The 16,361-nt window shown below is 27.1% G+C and overlaps 2 protein-coding genes across 2 annotated transcripts; both read left to right on the top strand.

Moving 5' to 3' along the window:
* Nucleotides 1–13,309: 13,309 nt before the first annotated feature.
* On the top strand, nt 13,310–14,958 carry LOC136083524 (zinc finger MYM-type protein 1-like). Its single transcript, XM_065802927.1, has 2 exons — nt 13,310–13,611; nt 14,130–14,958. Exons 1-2 carry the CDS (start codon nt 13,310–13,312, stop codon nt 14,956–14,958), a joined length of 1,131 nt encoding a protein of 376 aa, XP_065658999.1.
* Nucleotides 14,959–14,977: 19 nt separating this feature from the next.
* On the top strand, nt 14,978–15,919 carry LOC136083523 (zinc finger MYM-type protein 1-like). Its single transcript, XM_065802926.1, has one exon. It carries the CDS (start codon nt 14,978–14,980, stop codon nt 15,917–15,919), a length of 942 nt encoding a protein of 313 aa, XP_065658998.1.
* Nucleotides 15,920–16,361: the final 442 nt, after the last annotated feature.

Raw genomic sequence — 16,361 nt, 5'->3', positions numbered from 1 at the left:
AATTAAGTTAAATTATACAAATGTGAACGCTAACTGAAGTATCATTATTATGTAATAAGTAATTTTATTTTAACAAAAAAAACAAAAACTTATTATTATGCATAATATAACAGTTTGATCTTAACCGTGTAACCAATAAATCGCAATATATATATATATATATATATATATATATATATATATATATATATATATATATATATATATATATATATATATATATATATAGTGCTTGAATATGTGTGTATATATATATATTGCTTGAAAGGGGGAAAAAAGTTACATATTGGTTTATATTATGTTAGAAGTTACATATTAATTTTTAAAATATCAATCTTTATTAAAATACTTAATATATTTATATATATATATTAAGTATTTTAATAAAGATTTATATATATATATATATATATATATATATATATATATATATATATATATATATATATATATATATATATATATATAAATTAGATAAAAGTTAGATAAGTGTTTTTTACTAATTTATTATTGCTCTGTTCTTTAAGAACATCGAGCACTCTATTTGTTTAAGAACATTGAGCACTCTATTTGTAAAATACACTAACATAATTTACATATATATATATATATATATATATATATATATATATATATATATATATATATATATATATATATATATATATATATATATATATATATATATATAAATCTTTATTAAAATACTTAATATATATATATAAATATATTAAGTATTTTAATAAAGATTGATATTTTAAAAATTAATATTTATATATATATATATATATATATATATATATATATAAAAATCTTTATTAAAATACTTAATATATATATATAAATATATTAAGTATTTTAATAAAGATTGATATTTTAAAAATTAATATGTAACTTTTAACATAATATAAACCAATATGTAATCTTACACGATCTACATTTTTTAGCACACTTGTCAAATTTTTATCTAACTCAAATTCCGATACATCATGGGTAACTTGTACTTGTAAAAAATTTTTATATTAACACGGGAATCAAAACTATGAGCAAAATATTTGAAACCTTGAGATTCAACTATGTTGAAGGTTAGAGATTTGTGAACCAAAAATTTTGTGATATTTAGATTAATAACCAGCTGTTTTGTTCCTGACTTTTATATTTTGAAAAAAAATAAACTATATTTTTTTGTGACTTAAATATTGTTGTACTGTTTTGTCTATATTTTTTGACAAAATATAGACACAACAGTACAATAAAAAAATAAACTATATTTTTATATATATATTTGTCTATATTTTTTGAGCCAAGACTACATGAGCGAGCTGAAACATCTGGCACAACTTTTTTTTGCTGCTGGACCTTTTATTATTCCTTCGATATACCCATCTGAAACAATTTGATTTATATTAAGTTTAATAAAGTTTAGTAAAATTTGATTTATATTAAGTTTAAAAACTTTACCCTATATTTATTTTTTATATGGATAATTACATCAAAACTGTATTTAGACTTACTAAACAAACTAATAACTATAAATTTTTGCCCAAACTTAAATAACAATAATACAAAGTAATAATTACTCTTCATCAACAATATCGTTGAATAAAAATGCTTTTAGTAATCAATACTTTTTACAAATTTATATGTATTGCCACAGTTATTACCAAAATTAAATTTTTATTACATTTCATTTCTTTCATAAGGATTTTTTTGAGTAGAATATACATAAAGTATACATTCTATATTTTCATTAAATATACAATGACGATATACATTGTATATGCGAAGCCAAAAAGTGTTATACATCTTTCATTGTTATGTAATGTTATACAAAACAATAATATTGTCATAGTATATTCAATGACAATAAAAATTATATGGTTTAACAATAAGAAAAGAAATTCAAAAAGAATAACATCTAGTCAAACTCTCTATTTAAAAAGTATACTGTTCATTTGTTTGGTTGATTGTTATTATATTTCATTAATCTTTTTTTTCTTTTTTTGGCGGTATTTGTTTATGGAAATGAGTACTTCTTTGCTTTTTTTTTAGAACAAAAAAACTTTCAATTATTCTAACATTTAAATAATTAATAGATATCAGTATATAGAATGTAAGAAAAACTCATTATTTTGCAGATTCTTAAATATGATCTTTAAATGATAAGGTTGACTATTGTTTTTTTAATTTTAAAAATCTGACCATAAAATTAATTGATTTATTGCTTACACGGTTAAGATCAAACTATTATATTAGGCATAATAAGTTTTTATTTTTTTGTTAAAATAAAATTACTTATTACATAATAATGATAGTTCAGTTAGCGTTCACATTTGTATAATTTAACTTAATATTGAATACTTATTATATACAATACAAACACACATTGCCCTTTATATATATAGCTGGAGTTACCCGGCGTTGCCCGGGCCAATATTTAAACTGGCTTACCTGATATCTGTACACAAAAATGGGCCCAAAAATGGTCCCAAAAAATGGTCCCTCCTGACCCCGGGGTCAGGGATCCCATTTTTGGGCCCCCCTGACCCCGGGGGTCGGGGTACGGGGTCACAACCCAGCTAAGAACCTTCTCCCCCTCGAGGACTACCCCCATGCCAAATTTCATCGAGATCGGTCCGGCGGTTTGGATTTCTATAGAGAACAAACAAACAAACACACACACACACATTGCCCTTTATATATATAGAAGATAAATCTTATTTAAATATTTTTATTTTGTATTCTGCAGAGACATTGCCCAAGTATGTCGAGAATGAAAATATATATATATATATACACATACGCACATATATATATATATATATATATATATATATATATATATATATATATATATATATATATATATATATACACATACGCACATTATATATATATATATATATATATATATATATATATATATATATATATATATATATATATATATATATATATATATATATATATATATATATATATATATATATATATATATATATATATATATATATATATATATATATAATGTGCGTACTAAAGAGAAAATCGCTGATGTAAAAAAATGCGGAAGAGGATCCAAATTTATCGAATCGTCGTTGGTCGCAGGAATTAGGGCTCTGTCCACCCATATCATGAAAACTTTTGAGCAAATATCTTGGTTTGTACCCGTAAAAGGTCCAGTTGGTGCAAAAATTAAAGCCGCAAGACCATTATATGCGTCGTTCCTTCGCTAATTATGCTCCTATATATATATATATATATATATATATATATATATATATATATATATATATATATATATATATATATATATATATATATATATATATATATATATATATATATATATATATATATATATATATATATATATATATATATATATATATATATATATATATTAGGTTTCATTGTCGAAAATTTTCGATTAAAACGGTACAAAAATACTTCTTTTAGAAATCTATAAAAACTTATGAAAATAATAGAATTAGCCAAATTAATTTCGTAAATAAAAAAGGAATTTCGGAATGTAAAATTTATTTCGAAATAAAAAATTCGACTTTGAAAAGTGAAATTAATTTCGTAGGATAAAACAGAATTTCGAAAAGTAAAATTAACTTCGATAAAAAAAAGTGTATTTCGAAAACTGAAATTAATTTCGAAAGAAAAATCAGAATTTCGAAATGTGAAATTAACTTCGAAAAAAATAAAAGTGTATTTCGAAAAGTGAAGTTAATTTCGAAAGAAAAAAAGAATTTCGAAATGTGCAATTAATTTCGAAAGAAAAAAAAGAATTTCGAAAAGTGAAATTTATTTCGGAAAAAAAAGGATTTCGAAAAGTGAGCTTAATTTCGAAAGAAAAATAATAATTTCGAAATGTGCAATTAGTTTCTAAAAAAACCAAACAATATTTGATAACCTAAATTAATTTCAAAAAGTTAAATTAGTTTCAGGAAGAAAAAAAGAATTTTGGAAAGTTAAATTTATTCCAAAAAGTAATTTTAATACATTACAGCGGTGGCTCAAATAATTAGAGCCATCATAAAATTTCCACATTTTTAAGGTTCAGGTGCCAAAATCACCGATTTCGGCATACATTGAATTTATAAATCAATTGGTTCATGAGCATTTAGGTATTTTAGAAAAAAAATAACTTTTATATGTTTTATTACATATAAAAGGTGATAACTTTTATGTGTTTTATTACAAAAAAAAATAACATATACATCGATATTAATATTTTGTATGACCACCTTTAGCTGCGATGACTGCTGCAACATTTCTTGGCATGCCCTCTATCAAGTTTAAGCACTGTTTTTGAATGTTTTCGTTATGGTGCCATACTTCAATTAATCTTTCAATTAACTTTTTTTTATTGGTTACCAAAATTTTTGACATTCCCGCTTTAAAAGTTCCCATACATTTTCTATTGGATTTAGGTCTGATGAATTTCCTGGCCAGGGTAAAACAGTAATTTTTTTGTTGTCTAAATACTTAGACAGGCTTTTTGTTTTATGGCATGGAGCCGAATCATTTTGGAAAATAAATTTTCCATCTTGAAACCACTCCTTTGCCTGAGGTATGAGGCGTTCCTCGAGAACTTTAATGTACTAATCCTGGCGCATCGTATTTTGTACAATATACAGCCTTCCTGTTCCCTGGCCACTTATAACAGACCACACCATTATTTTGAGTGGGTGTTTTACTCTTTGCACCAAACAGTCCTCATTAAACTTCTCGCCTTCTCTTCTTCTCACAAAACTAGTTTTAATCATCATGATCTCTATAGTGGATTCGTCTGAGAAGCAAACCTTAAAAGTCAAAGTTATAAAAATTAAAAAACACCATTTTTTTTATAAGTAGCCAAAATATGTAAAAGAATTCAGCTTATAAGAATGATTTTTTTCAAATATATCTTTTTCCAATCATCAACAGTAAAGTGTAAATGATTTTTTGCTCATTGTAGGCGCTTTTCTTTCATAGCTTCAGTGAGCTTGGGTCTGATTGTAGGTCTACAAGCTTTGAAGCCTTGTTCTGCCAATCTTATACGAAGAGTCCCCAAAGAAATTGATATTCCTTGTACATTAAGGATTTCTTTAAGGACTTTTTTTGATTTTCTTCTATTTTCCACCACTATATCTCTTATTTTTCTCATTGTACGTGGGGTTGTCACTCGATGTCTGCCACAGTTTTTCTTCTTTTCCTCTTTTTTTAATTCTATTGACTCTTGCCCTAGAAACCTTTACATTCTTTGCTATTTGTCTATTGGAGCTATTTCCAGCCAATATAAGACCCTAAATCAGTCCAATTATTTTTCAATGAAATAATTTTTAGTGAAAAATATGAAAATAAAAGTAATTGGTTCTTGGACTAAATATTGCTGTCAAAAATCAACGTGTATTCAAAAAACTACCCTTAATAACTCAATTGCTACTAACTTCATTACAATACAATAAAATGTGTTGCCACTATGATAAAATAATGCCAAGATGTGGTGTAATGTATATTTGTGACATTTACTAATTGAAATCAAATAACTACAAACAATTTGGTATTTCAAATACGTATTTTATGAAGAATTTAGGGCCGCTCTAATTTTTTGAGCCCCCACTGTATATTTTATTTGCATAATAATATTAAAATAACCGGGCGCCTAAATAATTTACCACGGGGTGTTTCAGCAGGTAGACCTTTTATTATATATATAAGTATATATATATATGTATATAAATATATATATAAAAATATATATATACATAAATATATATATATATATATTATATATATATAAATATATTATATATATAGAGATATATGTATATATAGTAAAATAATACTATTTTGGTAAATTTAATTTGGTGCCAGTATGCTTAGTATGTAATAAATATATATATATATATATATATATATATATATATATATATATATATATATATATATATATATATATATATATATATATATATATATATATAAATATACATATATTATATATATAAATATATATATACATATATATATATATATATATATATATATATATATATATATATATATATATATATATATAGAGAGAGAGATATATATATATATATATATATATATATATATATATATATATATATATATATATATATATATATATATATATATATATATAAATATATATATATATATATATATATATATATATATATATATATATATATACAGATATATATACAGATATATATATGTTATATATAGAGATATATGTATATATAGCAAAATAATACTATTTTGGTAAATTTAATTTGGTGCCAGTATGCTTAGTATGTATTAAATCTGTTTCAGTATGCAAAGAATATAATTTAAGGAGGCACCATGATTCATAAAATCTAAAAAACTTAAACAGTTTCTTAACGAATTAGGGAAAAAAAACAAAAATAAAATTTATAATTAGTTCGTTGGACAAGAAGATTTGTTAAAAAGAGGCACTATCTTAACAGTAAATGCTACTGTTGCAAGCTATGAAATTAGTCTCTTTAGTTACAAATTCTAAACCATTCAATGACGAGGGAAGATTACTTAAATTTAAAATTATTCACACCCCTTCCCTCCTCAATGCATTTTTTTATGCATTTAGTCGGAAAAATTTACCCTTTTAAATAAGCCGGCAAATGTAGACCTTTTAGACCTTTTAGTCGTCGAATTTCAAAAAACAAGGACCTTTTTTTTACTTAGCGAAAATTTTAATTGCACCCCACCATGTGACATCTACTAGCACCTGCCCTGGTGGCAGCTCAATGATTGAATTCTGGTGTTTTTTCCAGATAGGAAAAGAAAATAAAGACTGGAAAGAAAACAACTTGTCATTAATTAAGCTGTTTGTAAAAAAGCTCATCAGATAAACATAAAAGAATACAAGTGTTTTAGTTACTAAGAATTATAAGTGAAAGCAAATTTCAGTTCTATTCGAACTTTTTTAACATTATTTGATAAAGAAATGTTTTTCATTATTTGTTTTCTTTAATAAAAACTAATTGCTTCAATAAGCTCCGGTTACGGTTATCCGGTTACGGAGCTTATTGAAGCAGTTAGTTTTTATTAAAGAAAACAAATAATGAAAAACATTTCTTTGTCAAATAATGTTATCAAATAATACCGAAAATTAACGAAGTAACCGGTTAGATATAACGGAACTACGAATTAATTTTTTACTTTTATATCTCTCGTGTTTAAAAGATCGTTAACTACAAGATTCAACGATGACCAGCACATGGAATCTTAAGATCATTATCATCAAATTTATTTACTGCAGAGAAAATGTTTGCACCTGAGTCAGTAACTAGTGCAAAAATCTTATTACTGATTGACCATTCACTGAAGTTTTCGTTTAACGTATTAAATAAATATTTAGCTGATTTCACTTCAGACATAAACCTAAGATCCAGGTTTCGGTCAACCAGAATCATATTTTTGTCAATAAAATGAGAAGTCACACCGAGGTCAACTGTTTATACTCAATGATGACCAAATATCACAAGTAGTTGTAATGAAATGACATCCCTTCAATTCTAGCATTAAAATTGATCTTAGATTGTCCGTAAATGATAGAATTAGTTTTTTGCTTACCATATTTATGCATGGCATTTTGTAGCTTTTGTTTAACTCACTAACTAAATTTACAAAATCTGGATGACGTTTGATTCTTTTGGTCTTTTTCAAAATATGTCCAAACGAAGCTTCGTTTTCTTATTCTTTTCTTAATAACGGATTTGTTTGTTTTTGACATGTTTATTCTAACTCAAAAGCAAATAGTATTTTTACTCGTACGCATACAACAAATATTGATAAATTAGTATCTTATGTTATTAGTAAATGTGTAACACATGTTACTTCACTTAGTTTACCGAGCAATTAAGGAGATTATTATAACTTTAGTTACATTTTAGAGTTATGTAACAAAAAGATTGCTAAGGTATAAATATAATTGTTTGAAATCGTTGTAAATCTCATTTAAATAACCACTTGAGAGTAATTAGCCGTAAACCTCAGGTTTTAACGTACGTTATGCAAATTTAAATAAAAAAATGTTTAAACTAGTGTTGCTATCGACTTTGGCTAAATCGACTAAAAGTCTACTAGTCGAAATTAGTCGACTTTGAAAAATCTAATAGTGGATCAAATCGACTTTGAATTGTCTACTAATCGACTAAAAGTCGATTTAGTCGAATAATAGTACTTATACATGCATTTTTAATATCTTTTTATTTGATTGAACATTATAATCTTTTTAATTTTATTTTGTTTATCAAAAGCAAATATGACTGTTGAATAGAATGTAGTTTTTTCAGAGCCGGAATATAATATTTGCCCCCCTTCTTTTCATATTAAATTAAAAAATTAAAATATAGTATCTCCCTCCATCCCAACGACTTCTCTCCTAATCCAGCACTAAGTTTTTTGTTTACTCTGTTGAAGTTCTATTAAGGGTTTGAGGATTTCAGCAACTTCCAAAAAATTATTTTTAGTTACCGGTACCGGTATCTGCGGTCACTTGAAAACAACTAAAAGTACTTTAGAGTAACTTATAATACACTGAAAGTAGCTTCACAACGTCTTCCGGTAATTATGTATGGTAACTAGATTTAAATTTCGCTTGAGTTAACAATTCGTAATGTTAACAGTAAGTAACTTGGCGAATCTTGGTTCTAACAAAGTATCTAAAAAATAATATACAAACAACCAGGTCTGAAAAGAGGTTGGGAAAGATTCATTGGCTGTGTGTTTGTAAAAATAATATTATTTTCATCTTGCACTATTTTTGTATACTTTTTCTCTATTTTTACTATATTAACATTTTATTTATACTATTTTTTCATTTCTTTAGTATTTTTATAAATAATAGATAAAAAAATTACAAATTTCTTTTTTCGATATCCCGCTTAATTTAAATCCTAAATATTGTTAGTTAGCTTCTGTATTTCTGGGTTTACGACTGATCATTAAACGAGGGCTCGCCAATAAAGGTTTTTCCGCATGCTTTTTGGCATCTGCCTTTTTAAAGTCCAAAGATTTTTCCTGACGGCCCTGCATTATTAAACAACTTCATAACATATGACAATAATTATTAAATTAATTGTGTTGTTATTTTTTTTTTTTTAGCAGTCTTTGCATGTGATTATTAAAAAGATTTTCATACAATATCGATCCGATATACAGTGCCGATCCGTTCCGTTCTTTAACTAGGGCTCTAAACATAATTAAATTGTGAGACCCTTCATATCTAAATAGTTTATTTTAAAACTTATGTTTACTTTTATTTTATTATTTTAGACTTATATTTGTTTTATATTTATAGAGAAATCAAAAGGACTTTTTCACAATATTAAATCATTTGGACCTAGCAAAATTTATCCTACATGGCGTTCATTTTGTTTTGTTTCATTATTATTTAAGTTGTATAATTTAAAAATATATAAAACAGACGTAAATTACTTGAATTCTTTTATTACTTGAAAAACCGTAAAATTGTGTTCAGTTACCATTTGTAGAGTGCCGAAGCTTGTTGTGTGTGTGTTAAGGTTCTTTCTTCAAATGATATTTTTAACCTACTATTATTCAAAATTTTAATTTCTTAAGTGTTTTATTAAGTGAAAGACTTCTTTGAAAGTAGTTTTTTCAAAAATATACATTATTTCAACTTTTTTAATTTTCTTTTACATATTTTTTTAGTGGGTTTATTTGTCTTTTAAATTTTTTAAAGTTTCTGACAATGGGTAAAAAAAAGATGTGAATGTTTGTAAAAAAATTCACATCTTTTTTTTATATCCACATATAAAAAAAAGATGCGAATATCCTATATCCACACTCCGTAAAAACTGTAAATGAAAACGCCTTACAACGCCAAGGTCTGAGAGAATTATCAGGAATATTTGCTTGGAGAATAGAAAGAAACCCAGAAAAATAATCACAATATTGATTAAAGATGCTGGAATTAATATTAGTGATGGCACAGTCAGGAGACGCTTAGATGAGTTAGGCTTTAGGTGTTACCGTCCTGCGAAAAAACCAAAAGTAACGCCTGCCATGAAGCATAAAAGACTGAAATAGGCTATAAAACACCGCAATATGACAACAGATGATTGGAGAAAGGGATTTATTTCTTAAACATGTCATTTTCTGCTTTATTTTTCGATTTTCTTTAGATTAATGAAAGACAAACATTTTTTGAAACATTTGTTTTCAGGTGTGCTTTTCTGATAAATCCACGTTTCAGATCTTGGACGACAAAGCCTCTTTGTGCGACGAAGGGTGGGTGAAAAATTTAATCCAGACTGCATTATCGAGACAGTAAAACATCCATTGTCAATTATGGTGTGGTCCGTTATGTAGTAAGGGTACGGGAAGGCTTTACATAGTCCAAGGGACAATGAGGAAGGACCAATACAAAGAAGTTTTGGAGCAAAAGCTCATTCCTCAAGTTTTGGAGCAAAAGCTCATTCCTCAAGTCTCGGAATGGTTTCCAGATGGCGAATTTATATTTATGCAAGATTCTGCCCCATGCCATACGACAAAATCCATTAAAAAGTTTCTTAGAGAGAAAGAAATTCCACTGTTGGATTGGCCAGGAAATTCCCCGGATCTTAATCCTATAGAAAACCTGTGGGAGCTATTAAAACGTGAGGTTTCTTCAAAAGAACTGGTGACAAATAAATCCTAGCTTATTGAAAAACTAATTGAAGGTTGGCATCAAAACCCTCACATAAAAGAATTGGCACAGAAATGCATGGACAGCATGCCACGGCAAGTAGAAGCTGTTATAGCAGCAAAGGGTGGATTACAAAATATCGATAACATTACAATTTTTATATATTAAAAAAAAAATCGTTTGGTTTTTTATAAATATTTGATAATAAACAACTATTCTTTAAATTTTTAAATAATTTTTACCGTAAACCTTCATTTTTTTTTACATTATGGATAAAATTTCACAAAAATGTGTAGAAAACTCAATGACCCTATTTCAATGGCCACCCACTGAATAGTTTTGAATTTTATTTTGAATTAGAAATTCAAATTTTTTTATTCAATATTGAATGAAGAGGCTTTTAAGCATCTTTATTCATTATTTAATAAGTAAAAACTTGAATAAGTGAATAAGTAAAAAATCATAGGTTCAAAATTTACAATTTAAATTGTAAACAAAAACACTTAAGTAGCTGTTGCTATAGGTTTTACTCACTTTGAGAGAACTAATAGTTTATATAAAACATTTCACTGTGTAGATGTAAGGGTTCATTTGCAAATTACGTCACGCAAAAAACTTTCCAGATCCTCCTCCTCCCTTTTCCACAAAATGTCTCAAAATATCAACCCCCTATCTTATCCTGAGGTTTCTAATTCCTGCAAAAGAACCTTTGGGGTTTTAATCCCTGCAAATATATTTCAAACCAAATTTTAGAATTTTGAAAGTAAATTATCGTTTCGGTATTATCTTTAGAATTTCGAAATCTCAAACATATTTCGAAACAAATTTTAGAATTTCGAAGGTGAAAAAATGTTTTGATAATATTTTCAGAACGTCGAAATCAAAAATAATATTTTCGAAGCAAATTTTACAATTTCGAAATGAAAAAATCGTTTCAATGCAAAATTAATTAGTTTGAAATTATTTCGAACTTACCAAAACAAAAATAGAGTTTCAAAAACTTTTTTTTTTTAAAGAAAACTCAACTTTCGCTTCCGTGAATAACAAATCTTTTTTCTTATATGTAATATTAAGCTTTTTTTTGTATTCAAAGCGTAATTAAAAAAAAAAAATTGCTGTAATTAGTATTCAAAGTAGACAAAAAGCATTTTTTTAATTGGTTGCTAATGTTTTGGAAGACAGTGTATATATATATATATATATATATATATATATATATATATATATATATATATATATATATATATATATATATATATATATATATCAGTGGCGGAACTACTGGACGCAGGACCCTGCGTTGCGGGGGGGGGGGTCTACCAGCTATTGGGGGCCCTCATATAAAAAAAAGTTATACTCTCAATAATATTTATACTATAAAACTCTTTTCCGCAGGTATAGTGGGCCCTAAAATATAAAACTTGGATAAAAAAAATGTCATCCATCGTATTAAAATATATTGTCGTATTAAAATTTATTTTTGTATTGGAGTGCGTAGTTTACATTTAAACGAAAAGTTGTAACCTTTTTATAATTGCATACGCAATTGAGAAATAAAGTACGATTATCAGCTGCGAACTGCCAGCTGTTATTGTATAGTTAATTTTTATACCGTTATGTTGTGTTTGTGTATGAAATAGACAATTAGACTGAATTCGGTAAAAGTAATAATTTGTTGCGTATAAATTTTTTTTAAACTGTAAGAAGTTCTTCAATTTATAAGTTCTTAGTTGCATATTCAATATTTTTAAAATATAAACAATATTATTTGTTGTGTCGTTGCATATCAAGGATAATGATTCTATAATCCTTGTTGCATATACAAATTAACTTTTAAATGTATGTTCTCATTATCAATTTTATATTAAATCTTCCGTTGTATTAAGTTAACTTTTTATTTCTTATTTTATCTGAATTACTAGTCTCCAATTTATTTAATCGTGTTACGAATAATAAAGTATTGTTGCACGAGTGTTTATTACTTCACTGATATATTTAATAAAAGGTTAATAAATTTGTAATAATTAAAAATTTTACAACGGGTACTGAATTTATAAATTTGTAATAATTTAGATTTTGACTCATAATAATGGAAAAGAAATTAATTAGTACAAGCGGTGCAGCCAAAAGAAGAAAGTTAAAAGAAACAAAAGCTACTTTAGCTAAATTGCCGAAGCTAACAACGTTTTTGAAACCAATCGAAAAGCGAGCGGAAACGGAAGTGGAAAGTCAAAACTCTGCAGAAGTGGTATGTATAAATCAGTCAGTAGAACATGATGATATCGAAGAAAACATTGCTACTGGTAATAAAAATGTGAACGAAGAAGATGTGAATAGGTCTCCGAGAAACCACCGAAATGAAGACAAGGAAGATTCAAATTCTGATACGAATGACGCCATTGAACAAATTAATTTAGAAAAATCAAGTGAATTATTTTCTACTGACATTGCAAATTTTCATGGTAAAATACTAACAAAAGATATTAAGAAAATAATTGTATTATCGGAATCGTGTCGGCCAAAAGGTGCTTTATACGCGACCCCTTGCAAGAAAACCGTAGGTTTTCCAAGGAATATTTTAAAACTACCACAAAATATGGATCTATAGAAAGAATGTGGCTTTGTTATTCCCCAAATGCCGTTTATTGCGAGCCTTGTTGGCTTTTCTCAGAAGAACGAAAAGCAAAGGATAACTGGCGTGAGCATGGTGTCAGAGATTGGCGTGGTCTTTCTAAAAAAATTAAAATTCACGAAAATAGTCAACAACATATATTTGCTTGTTGCATTTATGAAAAATGGCGACATAATGAAACAATTGATAAAAATATAGAAGAACAAATACGATACCAATCAAATTTTTGGGTGCAAGTCTTAGAGCGGATAGTAGGGGAGAGTGGGGTAATGGCGAACGCGGGGTAACTCCGAACATGGTCAAAACAGCATTGTAAAAAAATAAATTCGACAATTTTTTTTTACCTGCTGAGAAGGGATCCTATGCTCAGTTCCAGACGTGCAGTAGTGTAATGAAGCTGCGGATGTTGTTCACTATAATTTGATTTTAAATTTTTCTGATAATTTTATGCAACTTTTTTCTTGAGTAACACTCTGTTGTAGCTTCTATGGAAATAAAGTCACTCCTTTTTTTTGTTTTTGTTGCATAATATAGTTTTTAGACTTAGTTATTACAATTAGCTTTTTATTCGCTATTACACAACAGTGCTTGTGATTGCCCCCCAATGTGTTCGGAATTACCCCACGTAGGCAGGGTAATTCCGAACACCAATGGTTTTATTTCTGGCATAAATTTTATTTTATAATAAGATTTTTAAAAATTCCTTTTGAGGGTTTGTGACTGAGTAGTTAAACTAATTGATAAGCAATAAATATGATCAATTTTGTATAACTGGTGTCTTTAATTCGCATTCCCGCTTAGGTGTTCGCCAATACCCCACTCTCCCCTAAATATAACATTAGCACTTTGTAAAAATTCTTTGGCTTTTCGTGGTCATCGTGAATCATTTGACAATGAATATAATGGTAATTTTTTAACCCAAGTTCAATTTTTAGCTAAATATGATAATGTTATGAAGCAAGTTTTGAGTATGCCAAATGGATCTATAAAATATTTAAGCCATCAAATTCAAAATGAAGTCATACATTGCCTTGCAACGCATTTAAAAGCCACTCTTACTGCTGATATTAATAGTTCACCTTTTTATTCAATTATAATGGATACAACACAAGATCTTACCAAAAGAGATCAGCTCAGTCAAGTATTTAGATACGTAAAAATTATTAAAAATGAAAAAGATGAAGCCACATCAATTGAAATTAAAGAAGTTTTCTTGGGATTCACGGAAATATATAACCACACTGCTGCTGGACTACATGAAGAAATTTTAAATCTGTTAAAAAAACATCATATAAAATTAAGTAACTGCAGGGGTCAAGGTTATGATGGTGTGAACGTCATGAGTGGGATATACAATGGGGTTCAGGCCCTTTTTAAGAAAAATCAACCCAATGCTATGTATATGCATTGCGCAGCTCATAATTTAAATCTTGTTATTAAAGATGCCGTTAAATGTTGTGTTGAAGTTGCTTCATTTTTTGTAATGCTAGAAGATGTGTATTCATTTTTCGGAAATAGCATAAACAGGTGGGATCTACTATCCAAATATACAGGAGAATCACAAAATAACATTAAAAAAGTTAAATCCAACGCGATGGGCAGGACGATATACTTCTCTTTTCGCCGTTAAAATTCGCTTTCTTGATATAATGAAAGCTCTTTCCGAGATATCAATAACAAGTACAAAACGTGAAGAACGCGAAGAAGCAGTACGAATACAAAAAAATATGAGCAGTTTCGAATTTGTTTTTTTATGCGTGCTTTTGTCTAAAATCCTTAATGAGGTACATATACCATCAAAATTGCTGCAAACTAAAAATTTAGATCTTACGACAGCTTCAGGTTCTCTAGAAAATGCCAGCAAAAATTTAAAACAATATAGAAAGATGTTTGATTCAGCAAAACTTGAAGCGGTAGAAAAAGCGACTACGTGGCAGATTCCTGCAATATTTTTTCAAAAAAGAAGAAAAATTGTGAAAAGGCATTTTGACGAATTATCTACAGATCACCGTTTTGATAGTAGTGAGGAAATTTTTCGCATCAATATTTTTATAAAAATTTTGGACGTCGTTATCAACCAACTCGACAATAGATTTAAAGGAATGCAAGAAGTGGTACAATTATTTTCCTGCATCCATCCAAATAAATTAACGGTAATAAAAGAACGTGAGATCATAAGCTGTGCAGAAGCCATTCAGAGAAAATATAGTGAAGATATAACAACTGAATTTCCGCTGCAAATGGTTATGGTAAAGTCAATGCTACACGATGAAATATCAAAAATATCATCTATACGTGAATTGGCTGACCTTTTAATAGTAAAATTGTCAACTATAGCTGCAAGCGTTCCACAAGTGATAACAGCATTGTTATTGTTTCTTACATTACCTGTTACTGTTGCATCAGTTGAACGTTCTTTTTCGAAACTTAAAATAATAAAAAATTATTTACGAAATACCATTGGTAAAGAACGTTTAAGCGACCTTGCAATAGTTTCTATTGAGGCAAAAGCGGCTGGAAAAATGGAAATGAAAAACATCATTACCGATTTTGCCAATATGAAATCAAGGAGGAAAGTTTTCACTATTTAAGTTCGGTTAAGTTTTAGTTTCGTTTTGAAGTTATCTTTATCTTTATTTAATTTTTTGTTTTTAAATATGATATATGAAATAAATATCTATTTAATATGTGAAGCTTTCTTTTTAAAAAAAAAAACATTCTTTTGCGGAGGGAGGGGGGGAAGGCCCAAATTTTGAAGTTCCGCCACTGATATATATATATATATATATATATATATATATATATATATATATATATATATATATATATATATATATATATATATATATATATATATATATATATATAATGAAAAATGTACGTGAAACAAAATCTCATTCTTGTAAGAAATTAGTACAAAATATATTTAACATTAGAGGCCTTTCAATGTTTAATCAGTAGTGTTACTTTAAGTGCTGTTATGTACAAATTTATTTATTTTTTGTTACAAAGGTATTTTTTAATCAATTAATG

Source organism: Hydra vulgaris, chromosome 08 (genome assembly GCF_038396675.1).
Source record: "Hydra vulgaris chromosome 08, alternate assembly HydraT2T_AEP".
Taxonomy (NCBI): Eukaryota; Metazoa; Cnidaria; class Hydrozoa; order Anthoathecata; family Hydridae; genus Hydra; species Hydra vulgaris.
This window is presented reverse-complemented; position numbering and strand designations above follow the sequence as displayed.